This window comes from Haliotis cracherodii, unplaced genomic scaffold (genome assembly GCF_022045235.1).
Source record: "Haliotis cracherodii isolate W230 unplaced genomic scaffold, xgHalCrac1.p SCAF_16, whole genome shotgun sequence".
Lineage (NCBI taxonomy): Eukaryota > Metazoa > Mollusca > Gastropoda > Lepetellida > Haliotidae > Haliotis > Haliotis cracherodii.
The window spans coordinates 24,434,525-24,460,719 of NW_027266271.1; the positions used below are offsets into that span (position 1 = coordinate 24,434,525).

At 36.4% G+C, this 26,195-nt stretch overlaps 1 protein-coding gene across 1 annotated transcript in view; it reads left to right on the forward strand.

The window, feature by feature from the left end:
* LOC139463978 (uncharacterized) overlaps positions 1–26,195 on the forward strand; it is a 53,490-nt gene that overhangs the window by 17,942 nt on the left and 9,353 nt on the right. The window contains exons 2-5 of the mRNA XM_071245453.1: positions 1,991–2,149; positions 7,333–7,587; positions 18,909–19,000; positions 20,223–20,411. Of these exons, the coding sequence (XP_071101554.1) occupies positions 7,344–7,587; positions 18,909–19,000; positions 20,223–20,411 (525 nt within the window). The 5' untranslated portion in view covers positions 1,991–2,149; positions 7,333–7,343. The remainder of the gene's footprint in view (positions 1–1,990; positions 2,150–7,332; positions 7,588–18,908; positions 19,001–20,222; positions 20,412–26,195) is intronic.

Sequence of the window (26,195 nt, forward strand, 5' to 3'; positions counted from 1 at the left end):
TATCTCAATATCATTTTTGATATGCTCGGTATATCGGGTGACTTCAGATAACTATTTCCATCATTTGTTTAATGTTATGCACTTGCCAAATGCATGTACCTTCATGCATGTTTCAGTAACTCCAAAATCAAGTTAGCATTCTGTGGTGCAACACCAAGTCGTCACTGTCCCAGAGCATGCATCCTTGCATTTTTATTGAATGGATGGTTGTTGGTGGGTTTGTGGTTTAATGCCGCACTCAGCAATATTCAAGCTATATGACGGCGGTCTGTAAATAATCGAGTCTGGACCAGACAATCCAGCGATTAATATCATGAGCATCGATCGACGCTATTGGGATCGATGACATGCATCAACCAGGTGAGCGAGCCTGACCACCCAATCCCGTTAGTCGCCTTTTAAGGCAAGCATTGGTTGCTGAAGATCTATTCTAACCCGGATCTTCACGGGTCTTTTATTGAATGAGTAAACATCATGCTGTTCCAACATCTTGTTTTGTTCCATTTAGCAACTTCAATTACTACATTGATGTTTCAAATTGTTTCTGGAATCAAAATTTTGAAATTATACAGTATATTGTGGTATGTATCGCAATACGGCCTTTTGCATTGTAAAATAATGTGATACATTTTAAACATTCAATAGTGAGTGCCCATCACAAGTCAGATGTATCAGACATTTCTGTTCTGATTAGACATACAGTCAATGTCCAGACAGTGCATGTCAGATGTCTTTTTTCTGTATGTGATATTTGTATTCTGATATACTATATTCTATATTCTATAATCTATCATACACATAAAGCATGACACAAACTTTGTATCTTATTTGCTGTTGGTAAAGTGGCCACCTTGGGACCCCCATTTTAATGCTTGGATCGCCCCAAACTTATGACCAAGTGCAAGGGTAGATTTAACAACAAATTTGTATGTAGCCAGAAGGTTTTGCTCTTTTTACAAGTTACTGGCCCTTCTCCAAACTTGGCCTACAACTAAATGGTGGAGGCCGAGAAATGGCCGAGAAATGGCCGAACCTGAGGTCCCGAAGCCCCCTAAATTTTGGAATTCCTCACCCCTTTTTTTTTTTTCCCCTGCTCTCTCAGATTAAATCTTGGCTCCCATTTTGCCTCATTTCATGGCAATTTATGAGCAAATAAAGAAGTTGTTATTCACATTACAAAATGGCAGCAGGTTGTCATTCTACCGAGATGATCCAATTATAAAAATTAAACATACATGAAGAAGGGGTGAAACTTTAATTAGCCAGATGGGCCGTCTACGTTATGTTTCAGCAAGCCCTTTGTAATTTTAACTTGCCATGGGCCAATGGGCCAGTAGTTAAATCGACCCCTGCCAAGAGTCCCCAGGACTTGCAAATATGTAGTCCATGGTAAATCACTGGTTGACTACTTTAAACATGTAGTATTTGTTTTGAATGAATTAAAACATTTTTTGAAAGAGGTCTATTATTTATGTTAAACAGCTGTGTGCTAATTGAGCCTGGTACACTTGAATATTTGTTTCTCAAAAGTTGTGTTCTAGAATAAATTCTTACACATGTTAATCATATGTTAACTAGTTTTTAAGTGATCATGTAGTTTTCATCAGCTATCATTTCCACTTCGTGCATCCCATTGATTGAGCACTGTATATAGAAAAAAATGCTGTATTTATGCAGAATACATGAATCAATTTTGATCACAGGAGCGTTAAAATGGCAATACGAAAAACGCATGGTGTGTTTCAGTGTAATACTTTTCTCATTGTCCTGTTTAGCATCCGAACAAATGTGGCAGCATGTAGTGTTAAACAGTGGAGTAAATACCCTAATGGAGGATATCCAGCATGAAGGACTGCAATAAACATGCTAGTTCCACTGCATGTATATGGACGCCAGAGAGTACTTAATGAAGACTATATTATGAATTATTCAAAGAGGAAGGAGACGCAGTCCGTTATGCAGTAATTACATTGATTTTCTCTTGATGTAGATCAACAGCCACAGCAGACGTACCAAGTGTCAAGACTACAACTTCACTAAACAGTTGTCAGGAAGACAGCCTTGGGAGACCGCCAGTTGTCAGGAAAATACTTTCCAATCAAGTCAGCAGTTGCTTATGGGTTGGAGAAAAGCGCTCGTCTCATTTTCTGTAAGTTGCTTTTAAGTCACTCAGATATTGATTTATTGCCATGTGGATTCTTTGGTTTCGCATTATGATGTATTTGAAATTCTTTGGTTCATTAGATGTTTTACTTTGGATAAGTCAGATAAATTCAATTTGCAAGCGCTGCCTCAGTTGATTGTAGGAATTAGATTAGAACGCATGACATGGATGTTCAAGAGTAATGACATTTAGCCCTAATGTGTTCAAAATCAGGTTGTTTTTAATCCTTATAAACAAATTTAAACTTTGTTTTGATAACTTGTGCTTTTGATATATCATTTTTGAAGTTGAAATGAATGTGGTAATCTTATTCCTGTTGTTTGTGGTGATGTAGTTAAGGAATAATCAGATTTGTAACACAACTGAAAAGGGAATACACATTAGGGCTAGGACGATACACCAACTATACGATCCGATACGTATGACGATAACTTGTTCATGATTCCATACATATCACGATATTTGCATGTGCTCTTATCTGTGGTTTGTAAGCCATCTTTTTCATAGACAGGAGAGTCAAATACCTGGCATACTGACGAATTACAGTTGGCAGTGTCAAGTATGGGGCAATGGATGAAAATGTTTACTTTTTCATTACTAATTTTCACTACTAAGTAGTGTTGGTGTAACAAGCATTAAAGTAAACATTTAAGGTATGAATCAGTACTTTTTACTTACTGTGCAACTGTGATCAATACTTGTAGCAGGAAGGAAAATATCGCAATCCACCGATGGATTGGTGTATCGTCACACCACTAATACACATACTGCTGAAAATCATATCTATGGTTGAGGGTCCTCACTTGGTCATGGTATTATCTGATTTCTTAATGCATGGAATAATTGTCAGTCTCCACTAATCAATAATTTGATCAGTTGAGTCAGTGTAGGTAGCTTAAAGCTGATCGCATGTGTAAACATTCATTGCTTGCCATGAAATGAATATGCTGTTTGGGACAAACATGATCTACCATTGTATCGCTCAAGTATATCTCGTGTGGTATTGTGTATGCTTCAGCTTCTGCATGGTTTGAAATGTTTGTCATTTTGGCACTGATACATAATTCCTTTTCTTCAGTGTAGGCCAAAGTAATATGTCTATATAATAATCCAGCTGATCAAAAATAGGGTATGTCATTTTAAAAAAAGGAAGATAGAAAGGTTGTTTGAAAAACAATAATTTGCAGTATGTCACTTACAGCCTGCTTTCATATGCAGCGTTAGAAATTAGCACTAGTCCTAGAAATTTGCCATTTTAAAGGGTTTTGCTATATGTTATCATTTTAAGGACTAGTAGACTAAAACAGTTAGTTTCTATCGCTGATATGAAGGTAATGACTGGGCGAAGCACAACAAATTAATTCTAGGGGCTTAAAACATGGATAAAAGCTATGGTGCAGTTTTAGAAAAATGATCTTTTTGATTATAAATTGTAGATAGATCACAAGGGGTATATGTGGTATTAAACCTAAGCTACATACATACCCCGAGTGATAATGCGACAATGAATTTATCTTGCCGACATGTTTCAATCTGCTGTTGAAGAAGTTAAACAGAAAACTGCTGGTTGCTTGAGCTGAGGCTAACTTGTGCTGTGCCATGTAGGTTTCATTGAATGGTAAAAAATGTGCATCTTTTTGCTTTGTACTTGTAGTGGGGTGTAAGGGATTTGTAGTTCTGCTTAAAAATGGATTTCCGTCTCAAGGGGGATACATAGTATTTCATCAACGTCATGTGAACCAATCAGTTCTCAACATTCTGACACAGAGGTCAGATGATGTCAGACATATTATAAGTCAGTTCATGCGTATATATTTATTCCTGTGATATTTAGTTTAACCTCATTGCAGAGGAAAAGGCTTTAAAAGGTTTTAACCTGCTTACTGAAGGTGTGTGTACATCACTCCATGTACAGGTTTATAAGGTATGGTCCTTGTTCTTCAGTGGTAGAGAGTCCTCCCAGAGAGCGGAAGGTCCGGGGTTCGATCCCCGGCCACGTCATACCAAAAGACGTTAAAAGACTTGTTTTTACCCTGCTTGGTGCTCGGCTTTAAAGGGCTAAAACAAATACAAGCTCGGAGTCAGTATACTGTGCCTGAGTGGGGTATTCATGTTAAACTGGTATCTCAGTGGGCCAGCACTAAAAATCGGCCTCAAAGACGTTAAACGTGACGTTAAACCTAATTTCACCTCACCACCTCAACTTCCTCTTCAACATAATCAGTGAAACAAGGCTGCTCTCCGAGCAGGGGGCTGTTTTTGATGGCAGAAGAATGTATGGTTAAAACTTATCATGTTTATGCAGTGGTAATTCCAGGTATCCTTTTGGTAATGGAGTGTCTTGAGTTCTGGCATTTGTTGGTCACTAGGGATATGTCATATGAATTTCTGCAAACTCACTCCGCATTCTTGGCAAATTGGAAGCCTTCCTAGAAATTACTTGAGAGTGGAAATAGTGAATTTGAGGTCCATCCTTTCCTCTAGACTGTTCTCTTGAGGGTCAGTTATTTGTGCTTGGTCGTGGTTTCATTATATTAATTTGCAATTGTTAGCCACATTCAATAAAACAATGGCCAATAAGGCTGGGGAGGCTCAAACAAGTAGTATTGCCTATACCAGATATTGATCTGGGAAGTAGCATCGAGACTTGCGTCAGTCAGTGCTGGTGGTGGTGGTCCGAGTAGCTGCCTTTCACTTGCTACCAGATTACATCTCGCCGGACTGAGTTTAATAGTATTGCCGCTCTTGTCTTGCTGTAAGTATCACCCTTTTTACCATGGCTTCTCCACAGAAATCTATAATCTAGGTGTCATTTTTAGAAGAAAAGGCGCCTAGAACCAATGCTTAATGGCTTCGGCGCCATTTTTGTAAAGGACGGTGATGTTCTTTCAGGGTTTTACACAGATTACAGTCTTGTTATATTTGAACATGATCAATGACATGGCAAAGCTTTTAATAGAGTTTCCTTAGCTAGTGTTGTGAATATCGATAGCTATACCAAGCTGGAATCAGTGGACTTTTCACTGATACATGCTGCTGCATTCCACAGTGTGTTTTACCAGGTAGTGTCTTGTATAATTGCATGCATACATAAAGTAAATTGGATGCATTTGGATGACTGGAATCAGAACATAACCTTGCTATTAAATTCTGCTGCAGCGAGTGATCATGAATTTTAGTAGAAACTTAGTCGGAGTGCGCTTTAGGGTTTTGGAAAGAAGACTCTATACATTATGGTAGCTCTGCACTGGGATCCTGATGACGGCGCATATTGAACTTGAGATCTGTGTTTCTGGTGTGGTTGTTATAGTGTATTGGTAAGTGTTAGATGGATACATTGCAACTAGGAAAGGATCTTGTTTTGGAAACAGCAGTAACCTGTCGACTTTAAAATGAGTTCAGGGATAAGTGTGGGTTAATGATTGTGGTGACATTTGTAAAGTAATAGCTAGTTTTTGTGCAGATTGGAGTATCTGCCATTCAATCTTGTCATCAGTATCAGTCATTGTGGATCTGAGTTGCTGGATTCACACAGGTAGATCGATAGTGTTGAAGCATCTGTGCTCAGCAACATATTATGGCAATGCTGGATGTTTGTTAATCTACAAACGATAACTAAATCCAGGGCTTTACCTTGACTTACAAACTGGGTGTCCTGGGGACCTCCAATAATATCTTTAAGGGGCCTTGCAGGCAATATGAGGGTCTTGTAAAGTAATGTAGTGGTGTAGTGTACTGTACGTTTAGATAATTACTTTAGAGCAAAGAATGAATCAAGGATCAAGAGACAGTGGTCATGATTGATGGATGAAATAACAGTCACCCATAACTGCTCTTGATATGCTGTGGTTAAAGCGTTCGCTCGTCACGCCGAAGACCCGGGTTCGATTCCCGACATGGGTACAATGTGTGAAGCCCATTTCTGGTGTCCCCCGCCGTGATATTGCTGGAATATTGCTAAAAGCGGCGTAAAACCATACTCACTCACTCACTCACTTGATGTGCTGTGCCCCAATTATGTTTCTAGGTTTGTCAGCACCTTCCCCGTGCTCGTGAGTTTCACAGATGTGGTAAACGCCTGAGACCTGCATCTTTTCGGGGTTTCCTACCACATTAACCTGACATAACCCGACAGCGATATAACTGGAATACTGTTAAAAGCTGTGTTAAACCCAACTCACTCACTCATTTGATCATGGATTATCCTGGAAATTTTTACCTATGCCCAATAGTTAAGGTATCATACTGCCCAGTAGAAGTTGCCATTTTTAAGGGTTTTTGCCATATGTTATTATAAGGAGTAGTGGACTCAAAATGTTACTTTCTACCGCTGTAACAGTAACTATTCAGCTCTAATTATGCCTTTTATTGCTCACTTCTGAATGGCTTTTTTCATTTTGAATTTCTGTGAAATAACTTAATTAAGTATCAATTTAGAAGCTTGGTAAATATTGCATAATATCAAAGAGTATTGCACTGCATCATTGTGACATTTCAGATTACGATACATTCAGATTACATTGTTTACCAGTGTCAGAGCTGCCTTTAACCTGTGCACGAAACATGAATAGGAAGTCACATTAAGACTTTGAAACCAGCAAAACTGCATTAAGCATGTTAAGTCAACAGTGTTAGAAATCAAGGTTTTTTGGTGTTTTTGGGGTCGATGAGGTGTTTTGGCAATGGTATTTAAATCCCTTAAGCTGTAATTTGTAACATAGGATTTAGCCAAGCATACCTTGACTTTCATTCATAATTTCAAACACAGAAACGTCAAATGTTGAAAACTTTGAGAACTAAATCAAATGTAAATATTTGCTTCAATCTTTGAATTGGGTTGTTGGTGCTGAGAAGTATTCACACATGCTGTGTTATTGAATTGGACCAGGTTTAGTCATTCATACATCTTGCACTTAGTATGTGATTTCAGACATGCTATTGCTATTCATTCTATACATTGAAACAGCAGCTGTGTCATGGTGTGTGTGAAAGAACTCAAAGTGATACCTTCACTACAATGGAGTATGAAATTTCTGCCTTTGAGCAGACAGATATGTCGACCAGTTTCCAAGCAAAGCTTTTTTCATTGTGACTGGTATTATAAACTATTTAGAATATTTCAGAGCTGCTATGTTTTCTGTTCAGAGAATCAGTGTTTGTCTTCACAGAATAATCAGCAATGAGACGAGGTATGCCACCAGGGCCTCGACCACGTCACATGGGACCGCGCCTACCTCCACATGGAATGCCAAGAATGATGGGGCCTCGAGGACCAGGCCCAAGACCCATGGGACCTAGGCCTATGGGGCCCCGCCCATATGGGCCATGTCCTCCAGGGATGGGACCAAGGCCCATGATGAGACCCCCACTTAAACCTGCCATTGCCAAGCTTGGTGGTAAACCACCTGCATCTAAGCATGAAGGTAAAGTGAAAATTCAAAACTTACTTGATATCTCTAAAGGGAGGAAGATTTATGATTCCTTTTGTGAAATATTTTTTTGATATAGAGATTTGTTTTGATGCTTGTATTGTTATGTAGGTCAAGTATGTGCGTTTGCACAAAGTGGACACCGGTTTGTGTTCACAGTGAAGGGCATTAATTCTATTGCGATGAAACATGGTTGATTTCATCAATTATGTTAAAATAAGTCTCTGTTAATTATGAAACTGGCAATTTAGTGTGCTTTGAAATGTTTGCACATATGGTGGTTCTCAAGTGTTACAGTGATTTGAATCTGGATATTTGTAGTATTTGAATTTTCAACCATGTCCTTTGAAGCCAATGATATTTGTTGTCCAGATTCCTATCCTAGTGACCTTCTGATCTCACGTTATGACCTTGACCCAGTTTGTTGGCGAGTGACATGCTGGTGTCAGTGATCAACGCTGGAATAATGACGTAACAAGACTCACTTTGAAAACATGAACATGCATCCCTTCGAGGAATACCAAATGACTTTCTTGTATAATAAAGGAACCTTTACATTTCGGACTGAAAGATTTTGTAAATGATGCCAAAATGTTTTGCAAGGCACAGCCAATCCAGGTTTAGAAGTCTGAAATGGATGTTAGTGTCAAATTCAGGACTAGGAATTTGAATGGGGATGTCATATTTTGTACATAGTCTTGATACTTGTTACACAGTTTCGGAACTGACCCGAGTGTGGCCATTAATCCCTATAGTCTTATCTGCACTGTAATGCTGCTATGTCGCACCTTCTTTATGATGCATTTCACCTAGTCTTGCAGGGAAAGACAACCTCAATAACCGGTCTTGTTTATTTCTTTATAGAAGTATTTTTGGTATCAGTGGACTATTAACCCTACAAGAGTAGTATTCAATAAGGACGCGCAAATACCATGATGGACGATGAGTTTGGTGTCGTTTCACAGACGATTACCATTTCGGGATATTTTAAGTCAGGTATTGGTATATCATGGAATGTGCTTAGCTGTAATCCAGTAACTTGTAAATACAACATGCATAAAAACTAGATAACATGGTTTCATCGATCAGTTGTGCCCAATATTTGTTTAGGAAATGAACTTGGGGTATTGGTGTAGCTATGTAAATTTTCACATTTCTTCCGGTAGTGCTAATGGAACAACTGACTCAACTGATTTCAGTGCTGTAACATTAAAGCATTGTTAGAATCAATAAATCACTAGATTGGGCATAAGAAATAACACATTATGCATTGTTCAAATGCAATGCTCTTTCATGATTGGCTTTCGCTTTTTTGTAACATTTTTGGATTTCAAATCATATCTCTCAGCGTGATTACTTTAATCTATTAGATGAATAAATACTTATAAATATGAGATTAAAAAAATAATACATCTTTGAAAAATGTGGAGGATATTTTGCTATGTTTTTCTCTCCCAGGTTCACGTTTAGTAACAATGGATTCAATGGGTAAGATTGCTCCTCGTAAATGTTCAGCTCCTTTGCTGTATATATTCCTATAGAGAGCCGTGGATGTTCACCTTGTATCAGACCCAAGTAACAGCAGTGCCTGAATATCAGTCATAACTTGTCCCTTTGTATGTTAAAGGTATTGAACTGGATGCACCAACATAAGGTAAAGTATAGTTATTTGTATGGTGCAAACTGTGTGTGCCATTTATATTCTATAGCTGTGCATTTATTACTAAGGACTGGATGGACTCTCCATGTCTCTACCACAGTAAATGCTTCCTACATGGGCCACTGGCCTTGTCCTCCCCTGATATATCATACAGACAGTCTAATTACTACTAATACCAATTTCTAGTTCTTGCACTTCGATGCAATATCAAATAAATATGCCCTTTAGCTCCGTGTCGAAAATAACATGAGTAGATAAAAAAGATGAAATATCTGATAATGAGTGGAACTGTGTCACTGTTCCGTCAACATAAAGAGTAAAGAAAACCCTTTGAATCCCAGAAATGAGGTCGTGTAATAAAGTTATACTATGGTAACGGTATAACAAGTGTGCAAGAACAATCGTTAGGTGGTCATTTGTTTAAGGCCGTATTTGTTGTGTATGGTGGTCACAATTGCCGACTATGTTACCCATTTTAAGCATATTGGTAGCGTACAATGATGCTTGCATGGGTTTGGGGTCGATATATTACATGATGCATGCATGCTGTGTTTACTTAATAAAGATTAGAAAGACTTCAACATTGTTGACAAACTGGGTCACATGCTGTTCTTATATCATATTACAAATGCAGAAAGAGTTGATGTGATGTATGATTCATTTTGAACTATTTTCAGGATTCGATTTCACAAATGATTAAGTTTCAAATGCTAATGGCATGAGAAATATATTTGTTATTTTTTATTTTGTTGACGTTATCAGCAACTTTTTCTGCAGTTTAACATGTTTGTGTTTCATGTTAGGCTTGACAATCAAGCAATTAGCACAATAGTTTGCCAGTTTCATTCTTACAGATCTGTATCTTCATGAAATGTGTTGTATGTTCAGTTGTTTAGAATCCATTGGTAATCATATTCATATCTGCTGATGGAGCAACATACTTTTTTGTGTTCGAATGTGTGTATGTTACACATTTAATTTAGTTTTGTGCCATATGCTCATGAAGCGTAGCAGAGCTGGTGCTGAGAATTTTGATGAAGTGTGTAAAGCTTCATGAGAATCAATATCTCTTTATGAGGTTGATGTGAAACTTCCAAAGAACATAATTTTAAAGTATTCAGACAAATACGAAGATTAAATGAGTTGGTGCACCATGTTTCTCTAAAGGAAATCAATTGAATTATCTTTTATGGGAATGTGTTGTGTCATTCTGTCTTTAGTGTGGCTTTTATCAGTACCCTTAGTATTTTCAACATCAGACTGGATTTATAAAAAAAACCGAGAGTCTGAAACCCAACTTATTTAATGTTTAATATTAATTTGTGAAATGTGTTAGCACAGTCAGGTGTCTGTATTATGATAAGACTGGTTGAAGATGTGTTTTATCACATTGTTTAAAACCTACATGCTGTCCATTCTTTCAGAAATTGTCAATAATAGCATTTCTTTGAGGTAAGCACTATTATGGGTTGAGTTGAAGTTACATTTGGGGGAATTAGTTTATTCCTTGGTGTGTAATATCAGCTTGAGTTATACACATTCCAAATAGATTGGCCATCAACTCGAGTATGCACTAACTCAGTTGCTTTAAGAAAACTGTTAAAAGATTAATATTAAAAGATTACTGATAAAGGATTACCAAGTATATTTTATTATTATATATGTTTAAGGAAATAATAACCAACATCTGTGGATTGAGTAACGACTTAAGACAGACTCAGTGTCTCTCTGAGTACAGATACTCTAAAACTCTTATCATAAGCTTTTCTTCTAGTTCATCTAAAATGCACCCCATAACTAAATGTTTAGATATTTAAATAATTAAGCTTTCATATCTGTGGTTTGTCATGTTGTGCTGATAGTTGCATGTGTGTTAACAATTTAGATCACAGAGTCAGTTGTTAGATTGGATTTGGCTATAATTGTTAATTGTTGAAAACCACTTTGAATTCATTCACTTTCCTCTTTCCTCGGTATAGTCCAGCTAAAACATTTTAGTTATCACAAAAGTCTAATCTAAAATGGAAAGGTGTATGTCTAACAAATGGATGGACCTTCCAGAAGCCTCTAGGAGACATGCTGTATTATAACCATGACGACTGTACATTAGTGGAACTGAGAAATTGACTCGGCCTTTTTCTTCCAATTTTGTAGAGTTATGGAAATTCACAGCATAAGATTTGAAAACATGCTGTACATCTATATGTTAGTCACATGAAACTATGTTAGTAAAGTTTTAAACAAGCAACCATGGATATAAGTTCTGTTTGGATAGAACCGTCTCTTACTTCATAATTTCTAATATTAATACTAGACCAGAATTGATATTAAAACCTTTCAAAGACTAAAAGTCAATTTCAAACATCCAAAACAATCTGGAAATTTCTGTTGCTGCTCTTCCCCTAGAGTTTATGCCGTTCTTAAAATTACTTTGAAGTTTCTATTGTGTATGTGGAACCCTCTGACCATATGGATAGTGGGATATGAAGCAACATATAGGTTTGTGTTTACTGGAAGCCTTCCGATGACGCATCTTTGCTTATATCCTCTTCTGAACCAGGTTGAACGTTTGTACATCTGTCAGCTGATCTGCAGTCCCTAACACCAGGTTTTGGCCTTGTTTATCTTTGTTTATGTTGGAGACAGATTGTTAACCCTCTCTCTATCAGTCCGTATGTCCATATCTCATACGTACCTACGTATGCTGCTCGCTCGCTAGCTATCTCGCCACTAACCTGCGCCACCAAGTGCAGACACGGCACAGCTTTATGTGTATTGCCATGCTCAGTCCAGCATTGTACACAAACACACAATGACAAGCATCCCGAATCAGTTTTCAAATATTTGTTCAGTTGATTTGGAGTAAGATTTTAAATTCTATCTGAGTGTTTAGCATGTTCAGAAGTATTCACTTAGACCTTATCAAGTTAAATCTAGGTCATTAATGTGTATTGATATTTTTCTAAAGACTTTTGGCAAAAAATGTTCATGATTACATGAGGATCTTGTCACTCATTTTGATTTCAATACAGATAGAAGTAGATTCTAGTTTGTTGGGGGTAAAACATTTCCTGTGCAGCAAACAAGTATTTTTGCTTATACTTTTGGCATAGTTCCAATGAAATGGTCAGAAATACACTTTCAAAACTGAAATATTCAACAAGTCATGCCAGGAGATGTGAAAATAGGAGGTTGTATAATTAAGTAAGCTTTTCAAACTTTCAGCAACTGTATTTCTGTTATTTCTGAAAGACGTCTCAAGCAGTGCAACTGGGGATTTCGAAGCTCATGTGACCGAACTTATTACTAACTGCCACTGTATGTAATCTGGGACCATGGGGTTGCCTTGTTGTTATCGGGTTTCCTCGTCACACCAACGTCCTGGTTCAATTCTCCACTTCGATTCAATGTATGAAGCCAATTTCTGGTGTTCCCCATCATGATATTGAGTTTTCTAAAGGTGGAGTAAAACCAAACTCACTCACCCCCACACATCAATTGTAAAGTTCAAAAATCATTTTTCAAAGTGACAAGATCACTTGTAACAAGGTACTTTATCCATCTGACCTGCTGCATGACCTGTTAGAGTGCTATGCTGGGCTGAGAGTGGAACGTCCTCACAGGAGTTCTGCGCAGTGTCCAGAATGTAGTGGAATAGTCAATATGAATGCATATATCCATTGTGTGTAACTTCATGGCTGTTTACAGTTTGCAACAACATGCAATATCCCATCAATCAAACCGATTGTGGTGATGATTCTGAAATATTATGTATTCACTTATTTTGTTATTTTCTTATCCTGTCATGAAGTCCTGCTTTTTGTATTATTGGTCCCTCCCACACAGTGCATTTATCTACACGATGTAACCTGGTCACTTTGTTTCACTGTTTATGTTGTCGGCATTAATTCATTCCTAGATTTGTATGAGAGGCTGTGATACTAACAAGTTTCTTGCATGATAGTTTATTATAGTCTACTAAAAATACAAGATAGATATTTTCACTTCATCATGTTTGCTGAAGGGATGTATAAAGTATTGTCTCAATATTCATGTCACATTAAGAAATTTGTTGAAATTTGCATTTGATAAAAATGCAATGTGTAAAAAAAAAATTCATTGTGAAATATGTATTCTCATACCTTTCACCAAAAAAATCCTTAAGGTTATAGATAAACAGTAGAATTTCCTGTATCATTATCTTTAGTCATATGTAAACGCTTTTAATATGCAGTCATAGACTCATAATGCTAGTCCACAAACACGTAGCACATATGTGAAGTGCAGAGCTTAATGTTGCATGTAAATAGATAGGGTATATCATATATTTTCCGTTAGTTAATATTACATTGTTGATATTTACATGATCAAAGATATGAAAAAAACTTTTGATTGCTCATAATTAGATGCTATTCAGTGGCATCACATGGAATTATAATTGGTTTTATATGTGTTGTGGAAATGCCAACAAGTCTTGAAGACATTTCATTCTGAACACGACAGTATGACGCATGTAGTTTGTTTAGTTCCAGTTTTGTTTCCCCTTTGCATCAGCACAAATTAGTGATACTTTAAATCATGTGTTCCTACACACCATTTTTTTCTCTTATGAATTTTGAATTTGAAGTTTTCCCAACATTTGTTTTGATTTTTTTATAACAATAACACCAGCTGTTACTTCAGTATGATGCTAAATTCATAGAAACCAAATGAATTGGATTGTGATCAATAAATTTAGGAGTGTTTTCCCTATTTGTGTATCAATAAAGGAGACTCTGTTCACAACTTTTTATGAGTTACCAGAAAATGTATGTACATGTATTTTCTTTTTTCATCCAAATACCATTAACCCTTGCAAAGATACCATCTCCTTTCAGCTCTGGTGAGGTGATTTGGAGATGTTTATGTTTTGTTTTGCGTGTTCCTATTTTGCTTATTTTGATTCATCCAGGCTCTACTTTCTGTTTGTTTGCATGTCATCATAATCATTGTACCGTGGCCGTATCATTGTCATTGTGTATCATACCATAATCATTCATATGTCTGTTTTACAATTTACTGGTGTTACCTGTGGTAATAAAATTGAACTTTATATTTGCATGTCATACATTTTGAAGACAATATATGACAACATTTTGGTAATGTCTTCCTCTTTGAATAATCATGTTTCCAACATGGTGTAGTATAAGATTGTTTGTAAAACAGACATGACATCATGGCCTAAATCTCATCTTTTTTGCAGTTGATTTGTTTTATGCACAATTATACATCGTGGAAATACATCTTTCAGTGGTCATTCTCCACCTTAAGGGTTTGAGTGAAAGCTTGTTTTGTTGAATTATTCACACTAGTGCAGTTTCCTCCTCCTCTCCTGTCTAATATTCCCACCTACATCAACAGTGACCTGAGGTCATATATATATACTTTAATGTGGCACACTAGCCTAGGTGCTTGTTTGCATGACATAGTGTTGTCGGGTATCTAGATGGTTTCAAGTAGCTATTCTTGCTGTGTAGATGTCATCTACCAAAGATAAAAGTGAATGTTCTGAAACAAAATCACACCGTTACTAATTATATTCACTCTCAGTAAATCAGATTCTTTGTGGATAAAATAATGTTTTTGCTTTTACAAGCACTCTTCAGTCGCAATTGATTGTTGTTGCTGTGAGAGTTATGCAAAATTATTTGAACTTTTTTGGGTGTATTTTTCTCCCATTGAACAATACTTTCCACAAGTGTTTACACTTGAAAACCTTATCCTCCTTTGTTTTGATTTAATACTTACATACTAACACTTTTCTTCTTGTATCTGTTATAGATATGCCTTGGTATTAAATATTATTGGTATAGTTTGTTTGATGTTGGTTGTAGTAGCCGTCTCTTATGAAAAAATATTGAAAAATATACAAGGATATTAGTCTATGATTATTCTAGATTAGTTATTTTTTCTCACTTTTATTATAAAATAACTGAAAAGTATAACAGTTTATTGTTCATATTGGTGGAATGTGAAGTATGTCATAGGTGTGATGATGATGGCACAGACAAGAGATACTCACAACTTGATCTATAGATTCCGTTAAACGTCAAGTAACGATATATTTTGTTTTTCATGATCAAGACTTTACTTGATTTTTTTTTTATAGTAAATATGCAGCACTGCGCGTAAGAGAAAATATGGTAGAGACATTGGAAGATAAAGTATGAAATTGTTTATCTGGACGTCATGTTTGATGCACTGCAAGGTTTATTGCAAACCACTTTACGTTCATTGATAACTCGACAAGTACTTTCTGATATAGAGAGAAATGGAGTAATGTCCATCAACATGATCAAAGTGTGGCTTATAACTAACGCCCAAGCAACGAAAACAAACCAGGATTAATTTAGGGCAGTGGTGGAATTGTGAACTTGAATAACTCTGCATGAAAGTTCGAATTATGATGGCAATATTTGGCATGAATGTATTACAAAACTTAACACACTGTCTTACTCTGAAAGGGTTAAATGTTTTATTCTGGCAAAGTTTTGAATTCATGAAGATTATCGATAACCTGTATGCATGATATGTAACTAAATCATAAAGAAAACCACTTTGGGGTTTCAAATATAGAAATTGTGCATGCATAAAAGTGTTTGGTTATATGTTTTGTCAAATGTGCTGCTTATTTAATTCACCTTTGCACTGTGAATTTATGAGTGGGATTAAACATGGTATTGATGTTTGCAATGGTTGGCATTTATCATGCTTGGTACAGATTCATACCCTTCTATTGGCTAACCCTGTACATAGCAAGTGTATTAACATTGACACAGCTTACTGTATGATAGTAAACTCTGCCATCACCTGCATGGTTTCCTTCAGTTAATGTTGTCATAGTTGGTCATGTTTATGGAGCAGGTGTAAACGTTTTCATGGTAAATTTTCTAGCATACTAACTGAGAAGCTATGACTGTTAATCTTGTTGAAAAGGAGTTTTCAAATCCCGAAGAAATTAATGCTCATTGCCATCTGAAGATGTTTTGAGTAGTGAGGCGTAAGTCAATTATGATGACATTATTGTTAACTAGAACAAGTGATGAAGTTTGGTAAAATGTATTAAATTGATACATAACCTCTGTAAGAGGTCTGTTTTATGGATAGGAGATATAGAATACTTTCATCTGTAAAAGAAAAGGAAATTGTTTGTTTTCAACCTCTTGTCTTGTGAAGGTAACCTGCTTTCTTGCTGTAACGAAGTTCTGATGGTGTAGTTGCCATATACCCATCTCTAGGTTGTCACTGCACACTGTACCCCGTCAGTATGACATTCACACAATATTCACTCAATACCTCCTGTTCCGCTATGGTTTTGCCATATACTGATTTTGTGGTGAATGGGATTCTTTCTTTTATAGTATCAAGACTATTTCATTTTGAGAAATATTGTTTATTCTTGCAATGATCTAAATGATAAGTCGCTAAACCAATTGTACTTGAAATACTGGGTTTTGGGTGTTAAAATGTCAGTCGTAAATTTAAACCAGTTACATATTGCTTTAGCATTTCAACTTTGTTGATAAACAAGGATTGTCGAAATAATTTTGGAATGTAATGCTTTCAGCTTTTGCATTTACTATGTCTTTAAGTGGTAGACTATTGTATGAATAAGACGTGTCAGCTCCTCATCTGTTGTATGTATGTTGTTGGCTTGAGTACTGTGCCAAAAGTATTGGTATTCTCATATTCATTGAACTTAATCTTCTCATGAAGTTTACTGCAAAATAATCTTTGTTTTCACTTTAAATCAGTTACTCTAATCATGTCAATGTATTTGCTCTAGATATATCAAAACAAATTCTTATTTAGATCCATAGCAGTGTCCTTTGATGGGATTATTACCTGAAGAACATGCATGACTTTGTAATAATTTCTTCTATGAAGAGTACTCATTTGACAGGATCATTACAACTTAACGGGTGGATTTCAGCACCTGCAGTAGAAACGACATTAGATATTAGAAAGCTGTATGATCACAATAACATGCAATTTGTTAATGGAAATAATGTTATCACCTCTCAATGTTGCTAACAGAATATAATCTAAAACGATTTGCCCTGAAAAAAACCCAGTGGTTGCTTTGAAGGTTGAATTCTATTGGGTATGACTGGATTGCTGTGGGTGTCTTTAAGGATAGTTGAAAGGGTGTTGCCCTGTCCAGTGCATGTTCTGCTTTCCTTCAAGTGATGATGGTTTACTTACAGAGTTTCACCACCTTTCAGATCAGACGAGACCTATGTGAGTTAGCTTGGAAATACCTACCTCCGAGTTTATATACATATCACTGACCTCTTGTAGAGCAGGTTCTCTGAAGCCACTGCCGACTAGCTCTCTGGCATGTTTTACATGAACACAGCACTACGCCCAGCTCCCATGCACTGTCACCAGAAGTATTTGTAATGCAGATGAATAGCACGATATTGTGGATATTGTAGAGATGGTTCCTTCTTTTGTTCCTTGAACTTGATTCTGAAATTAATGATAAATAATTGTGTCAATTTTATTTTTACTTGGCACAAACCTCATTTTTAAAGGATTTGTAGTTCTTCTTAAAGAAAAAAACTTGTCACTTGTATGCAAAGAGACTAGTCAGCAACACTTCAGAGCGATCTGTGACAGCGTCCATTGTTCGTCTGTCTGCCTATGCATCCCTTATTTGTATAAAGGTGATACTGACAGTAGCGAGTGACCTTTGTTCACTTTGCATGACCTTGCCCTTCAAGCTGCATCAGAGCGTTTGTTCTTCTGATGAATGTCTTGATTTCTTTCTACCTGCATCTGTCATTAACCTTACATCATCAGCTTGCCCCAGATACACAGGGATTTGACAGTGTTCGTGTCAGATCCTGTTTTGTCACACGTTTTGTATTCTCACCAAACACTTACATGGCAACAAATGTAGTATTTGTTGATGATATAGATCTGAAGTATGTTATATGATTAATCTGTGGTGCGGTTACAATTTCTTTCTTTCCCTGTATGTTCCACGTCTGAAAAATAGAAGCTTGTGGCTTTTGGAAATTAAAAACAAAAATCAATTTGGACTTATTCAGACACAACAATGATCCTCAGTTCCCATCGGGGACATTTTATTTTCATTGTCATAGCAAAAAGGAAATGAATGTTGGAGATTGAACTTTCAGTCTGAAAAAATCAATTTCCTTTCATTGTGAAGTAACATTTGGCTTTACACGTTTTACGTCCTGTCGGCCTTTTGATTAAGGATCTTCCTGGAACATACAGCCCCCTCTCCCACCTGATGTCCTACTGTACCTACTCTAACTGCATGTGTTGGCTTCTTTGCTTCCTCATCTGTGTGAGTAGATTGGGTTGTTTTTACAGAACATTGCTACTGGCGGTTTGTGAGTGTTTGACTGCTGTAGATAGTCTTGTGACCTACTAAATCGGGACAGCACCGTGAGGGACGGGAGATGAGGGGTGGGGCGGGTGTGGACAGGACAAGCATGTGCTCCTTCACTTGGCCTCTGCAGATGTGTGTCAGCCTGCCTGTACGTGTGTGGTGGCTGTCAGATAGGTATGGTACATCTCGGGGACAAACTTCCCCCACCAGGTTTAGATGGATGGCAAGCTTACTTCCTTTACAATGTTTCAGATTGTAAACCTGAGCTGCCTAAGGAAGCTGTTAAAAAGAGTGAAGATGAAGCTCTGCAGCCAGCCATTAAGAAACCAGAACAAGAGAACAAGGTAAGGGCCTCTTGAATATAGAGGTGGAGGGGTAGCCGAATGGTTAATGTGTTGACTTGTCATGATGGAGACCTGGGTTTGATTCTTAGTGTGTCATAACGTGACTTGACATAAATATTGCCACATGTGGTGCAAAACCCCAACTTACCAAAAGTAAGGTAAAAGTATAACCCAACCCAATAGTTTTGGGAATTGGTTAAAATTTGTAAAGGCAATCAATGATTCATGAATGATCAGTGGTGAGTGAAATATTGTCCATTTGCGATAATCATTCTCAGTAACCTTTATGATGATGACCATATGACAGATGACATGTTGCTGTACGGTGCAGTAGTAACACATTTACTTGGAAACATTGCAATAGCAGCAGGAATCCTGTGATGTTGGTTTGAATCCCAGATTTCACTTGATAATGATTCATGGTTTGTCAGCACCATACCTGTGCTAATTGGTTTCACCAATGTAATAGTGTTTTAAGACCTTTATGCTCACTTGCTTTGATACATCTGAAATACCGTATTTCCTCTATTAGACACTTGGGCGTCTATCAATTTTGCTGATCCGGTGTACATAAGAGGCATGTGTCTATCAGTGACTGTTGGAGGCCCTGTGTCTATTCTGGTTGGCAAATCACTAGTCACTAATCACTAATCACATCTGAATCTCAAATTCTAAAGCCATACAACGGGTACATTTGCAGGAAATGGACATTACATAAATAATTGTTACATGCCATAAGTTAATGTGATAGGCATAATCGATTTCATCAAATGATGTACCCAGAGTCTAATAGAGGCCCGGCTTCTATTTTTGTGACAGAGTATGACCTGGTGGCAATTAGAGGCAGGTGTGCATTGGATACCCACTGTCTAATACTAATAGAGGAAATACGGTACTGGTCAGAGCAGTGTTCACTCACTCATCAAAATAAAACTGTATAATTGTGAAATGATTGATTAAAAATTTCATGATCAATTCCACAGTTGAATACCGAAACATTCAAAATTGATAGCATGAATTAACAGCCTTAAAAAGGTGTCCCAAGTTCTGTATGAACAATACTATAAAAATAGATATTCTTTAGAAATTGTGTGTCCTGTTTGAACACAAACAGAAGTTGTGATTGTACTTTTTATTGTACTTTTTATTGTACATCGACAAAGTTGGTTGTCTTGCAATGGACTATGGCACCATCTTTAATGCTTGACATGTTGCATGATAGGCTCCGGAAGTTACGGATGATGCTGGTGATGGCAATGCAGGTGCTGGTGATGCAAGAGCTGCTACAGACACTACCCAAAAGGATGGGAAGGGAAGCACACCTGGGAAGACAGCAACACTTGCCAAGGTGAAGAAGGTGGCCCCCAAACCCCCGAAACTACGAACTGGACCAGTAACTAGATCTGCTAAGGTGAGTTAGTGGTTTGGTCTCATGGACAATACATATGCCCACAATTCGCAGGATAATAACTGAATTTACCGTTTAGTATTTAGGTGTAGGTTCCAATCATCCAAGAAATTGCAGTAGTGCATGATAGTCCAAATTCGTTGAAATGACAAAATTGCTATTTTTTTTATTGAAAAAAAAATATCTTCTTTTATCTTTGCATATTTTGATATTGAAAAAACTGAAACGGATGGAAATCGTTTATTTATTTTTATACTTTTGACATGTCTTAAATACTTTTGGCTTGAGTTTTGTAAAACTTAGAAAGGTATACAGTTTTCAGTTATAAAGTGACCCTTACAATGAGGTAAGTCTATTTGAAATGTTCGATTTGTTACCTAGTTAAGAGACAATTATGACCGACAAGTGTTAACAATTCTTTTCAGACTGAGATTACTTTATGAAATGACTGCTAACAAGCTTGTGAAAAATTCCCTTGATAATGAACATGAAAGGTTAAATGATAAATTATGCAAATATAGTAAGAATATGACCAATCTGTTCTCCTCCAAAGTGTCCAAAAAGAGATATTCATTTTGTTACAAAGAAATGGAATGGTAAAATGTGATAAGTGTTTATAATAGCACCATTACTATCAAACATAACCTTAAGGTGAATGTCACACATGAAATTATTGCCCAAAATGAAATGATCTAAATCTCTCCCCACATTAAATAGTTGTCAGCAGTCATACAGAGGTATATGAATGATGACCATCACAATATCGTATGACACACTTCTACTGTTATAGTGACTCCTGGTCATACAACATTTTATTTTCCTTTCCTTTCTTTCAGCGTAAGTCAGCCTGTCAAATGTAATGTTACGATTCAAACCTTGATTTCTATCAGTTTATGTAGTCTGTCTTTGTGTGTGTTCAGACAGTAATAGGGTATTCAATTTTACCCATCACATTTGATATTACATTCAGAGCCTAGTAACCATGGTAACCAGATATATTCCAGTATGACTCCTCATCTGCACTTGCAACGTTAATACATGATCATAATCAGTTTGTAAGCTAAATATCAATATTTCCTTATTCAAGAAGAAAGCAATCTTTCAGTATTTTCGCTGGTATTATGACTGCAGTTCACTTTCAATATGCATACTTTGGGGGATGTGCAACTTTCACAGAACAGCATTTTCTCCGAATGAATCATTTTGGTCCTTATCGACATGTTAAAACTTTCCTCAATATTCTGTATGGTAATACAAAATCTGTTTTCTTCTACACATATACTAGAATTATGATACTATGTTGTGTCATATTCAGTATTGGTAATGCATTTTGTAATTATTCCGATTTTTATGATTTTTTTTAATAATATTTACTTTTAACTTTATGTAATAGGACGTTAAGTTACCTGTTTCTTGAAGGAACCTTGGATGAAAAAACAGAACGAACAGTGGAAGATTTTGTGCATTCCCTAAAGTGTGTATATGTTTGGCTTATATTGGTATGCCTGGGTTTGCTATGTTGTATTGTTGGATTATGCCCATTCTAATGTGCACTCTAACTCGTAGTTAGCTCTCTCCCGTTCTATACTAGCGTAGTGTAGACTACACACTGATTTGCCCCACACAGGTTTCCCCATGGCACTTGTGTTACGAATATTGGCCATTTTCTACAGGGGTGGTCGCATGGGTCACTCACTTGTGACATGTCCGTGGCTGAGTGAATGTGTGCATCCACCGCAAGCTGTTTCATGTAGACAAGTTCTATATCATAACAATTGTAGGGATGTGGTTGCATGTTGTGTTATTATCGTTATATGGATTTGGAGAAAGTCCAAGAGCATTATGATTTTGACTGCTACTTTTCTAGTTTAAAATTTCACTGTACAAGACTAACAGTACAAGATCATCTTCTTGTATACTCAAATGCATGAAAAAATCAATGTGTTGGGAATTTGTTTTTTAAGAAATTAGTAAGAGCAAATAATAGATCATGTTGATCTTATATTTAGCCCATCTGGTCCAGAGGCCAATTGAGCTATAAGTGTCATGTCCACCGTCTCCAGTCTTGTTAACATTTTTGGTTCTGTGGTAAGTTGACCTGATTTTGACAGAAAATTCACTTAAAAACAGTACAGACACATGACAGTCAATATGACAGAAATATGTATGATATGAAGCCAATCCTGTTAGTAAGATCATTATTTTCTGAGTTGGTTCAATTTCTAATGACCATTGGTGAAGATGGTCTTTGTCATTGGTAGATTCTCATCAATTTTTTCAGCTGACTTGAATAAATTAAAGAGGTTCAGGGTCACATGATCAGTCAAATTGTGTAAGGTTGCTTTGCTTTGCTATGAAAATCATGTGCCCAGCTGTATTTTACAAATCTATTTGACACACTGCAAATCCATTCATTACCTTCAGCTTAATGCCTCTTATTGAAACGATGAATATTATCACACATTTAAATCAGTTGAGCATAAATCCAAAATTGATCCTGAAGTTGTCGGATGTGTCTGCTTGTTTCCCCCAAATGATGTGTATTGATGAACATCTAGAAGTAGCCAGGTCTTTGTGGACATGAAAGATGGTTGACATGAAACATTAACATCAGCTCCATGATGGTTGTTCTAGTGTCTCATAGAATTGCATGGCTCTTTATGATTGTTCAATATTTTTATTTACATGAAGTGTGTGTATTTTTTAACTATGAAAAAGAATATGTAATTGTAGTCAAGTACCTATCCCATTAAATTGTCTATGTGTAAGAGGATATAGTTTCAAATTTTGATACCTGAAAATCAATGTCCCCACAAAAGTAGGGTTTCAGTAGACATGGATATTTGAAGGTCAGAGATATCTAAGAGGCATTCTGTGATGTAATTACACTCTCCTGCTGCACATGTAATGTCGGGGATAAGGTGGTCAACACGCTGATTGTAAGGGATCAAGGGTAGAGGGGTTAAAACATGTTTGGCTCATCACATGGAACACCCTGGTACAACGCTCTACATCTGTACAATGTGTGAAGCTGACTTTTGGTCACTTCAGTAGTGATATGGCTTGAATACTGCCAGACACTATTATTTACAGGCCACCATCATATAGCTGGAATATTGCTGGGTGCAGCATTAACAACAAACTCTGGATAGTGTTTAATGTTTCCTAGAAATACTTGCACACCTATAAATGTAGTTGTGAGCTGGTTCCTTTGCTGTTGGTATTTCCATGGAAACAAGTGGATAGTGTCTGTTTCTTGAGTTTATCACAAGACCATTAAGTATTTCATTATGAAACCTTGAGTAAAACTTGGAGATATACAAATAGAGGGAAAAGAAGGGTTTTACTTTGACAGTGTGTGTATACCTTAATCCTCAATATTTTCCCTTGCTGATGCTTTCATTCCTTTATTCAGAGTAACATGTCAATTTTCAGTCATTTGTTTTTTTTCTTATTTCTTTATTTTATCCAGTTACCCTGTTTGTTTGATTTGATTTCAATTAACGTAAACATAACTTTTTGGTCTAAAACATTTTCAAATTAATGAAATAAAATGGGACCAATAATAACTGTAATTGTTTTCACAGAACATTAACCTTTACTGTAGACATATCTAAGTATGTAGATGTAGTATTGCAAAACTTGCCATGCTTGGCTTTCACCATCTGATAATAAGAGTGTTTGAGTTTACTAACTTCCTGTGCTCTAATATTTATAAGGAAAAAAGTTGCAGATAGAGAGTGATACTGTTATCAACAGAATTAGTGCCCCTCCAAGGATAACACCCACATGCCACACAACGTGTATCCCCCTAAACCCCCTTTTCTCATTCCTCTTCTTGACTCAACATGTGATGGGTATTTAAATCTTCCTGAAGTAAACCACTGTATGTGGTTAACAGTTGGAACTACTGTTACTGCTATGCAGTGTTGTATTAATCCAGGGGGTGGAAGGGTAGCCTAATGGTTAAAGCGTTCGCTCACCACGCTGAAGACCTGGGTTTGATTCCCCACATCAGTACAATGTGTGCCCATTTCTGGTGTCCCCCGCTGTGATATAGCTGGAATATTGCTAAAAGAGGCATAAAACCGTACTCGTTTACTCTCATACATATTTATCCAGTGAATTAAAAACTTGCTTTCTCATGTACCTACCCACTTAAGACAGGGCATTAATTTTGTTGATTGTGGGTTGCTCTTGTATGTGCAGCCATTTTGTTTAGTTTGTTTAGAGGTTGCCAAGAGCATTTGTGTTAGGGATAATTTGTTTGTATTTAAAATCTGTAACATAAAGAATGTGTGATTAATGTGCAGAAACAAAGTAGTTATCTGATTCAGTTTGAGAGATAACAACATAATGGCATGATAGATCTACCTATAAATATACAAGCTATGCAATATAAGATTTTAACCATGTGGTTCAGGGCAACACTGTCAATGTGGCTTGTTATTGGGCTGGGCTTGGGTAAACAAATATTGTTTGCATGGTTTTTGTATCATTTGGTTGGTACCCCTTCTGCATGAATGTACTTTAATTGACAAGTATCTTTTTTATTAATATGTACCTATTTAATCATTTACTTAACCCTTGGGGGGATGCCCTTCTTCTATTGTACTAACACTGGTTCATGATGATGTAATTGTGAATTCATCATCTGTGTTGTGTTCATCATAGAACTGAAACATCTAACATTTGTGGTCATCAAATCAAAAGCAGACAGTGGAGTCAGCACCACACTGTTTCTCAATGAGCTTCCTTTTCAGACTTTCCGATCACACAATATTTACAGTTTTGTTCAAATTGTTTGCTTTTATATTGTTTGAAAATCTGAAAATGTTAAGCTAATATGCAAATGAACTGTAAAAACATATTCCATTTTGCAATTATTTGAACATAATTAGTGACTGCACATTGAGATTATAGAGTGTTATGGTATGTATGTGTTTTTGTCAAAATAACCACTCTCCCTACCATGCTTACACGTTTAATGTGTGAAAATTAGAAAGTTACAAAATATAATTTTAATCAAGTCTAAACTCATAACAGTTCTCATAAGTTGCAATCTGTATGGATAATGTTGATGTTTTTCTTTTCAAAACAACAGTAAGAAATTTGACATTTTAACCAGATAGTTAATGTTGCCTTGACAATATTGTTGTGTGGACATTTTCCCCTATTTTATTCTTGAAGACTTGCTCAGTACTCCATATTTTAGCATGGATGTTCGATCTTCAGATTTGCTTTCAGTATAGATCTGAATACACGTTTTACCAGTGTGATCAATTTCAGGACTTTTCAAATAGTTTTGACAAACATATGACTTCTGCACCCTGGGCAAATAACTGTCATTGAAAAATTACATACATACATACATTCATTATTAACTTGATCGATCAATGTCTTGCTTCAGTTACTTTTTTCTGATGACATTTTGTCCTTTATTTTATTGGATATTTCCATTCATGATGGATGCTGTTTAAGAAGTCCTGTTCTCTCACCCCTTGTGTAAGGCTAACACATAGTTGTATGAGTGCTGGCATATCTACATTGCACTTCACCAAAGTTGTCATTTTATCAAATTTGGATGATCCAGAAGGACATTAATCTGCAACAACTATTAATCACTTAAACCTTATTAAAAACTGTTTCAAATGTCTCCTTGAAAGTTTTATACAAAATATCCTTAAATAAACTGTTTTGACAAGAGAATTTTCTTGTAGAAAATGAGCCTTCAAGAAGTGGTCATCCAAGCTTTTGTATAATGACTGCATTATTTCAGATTAATCT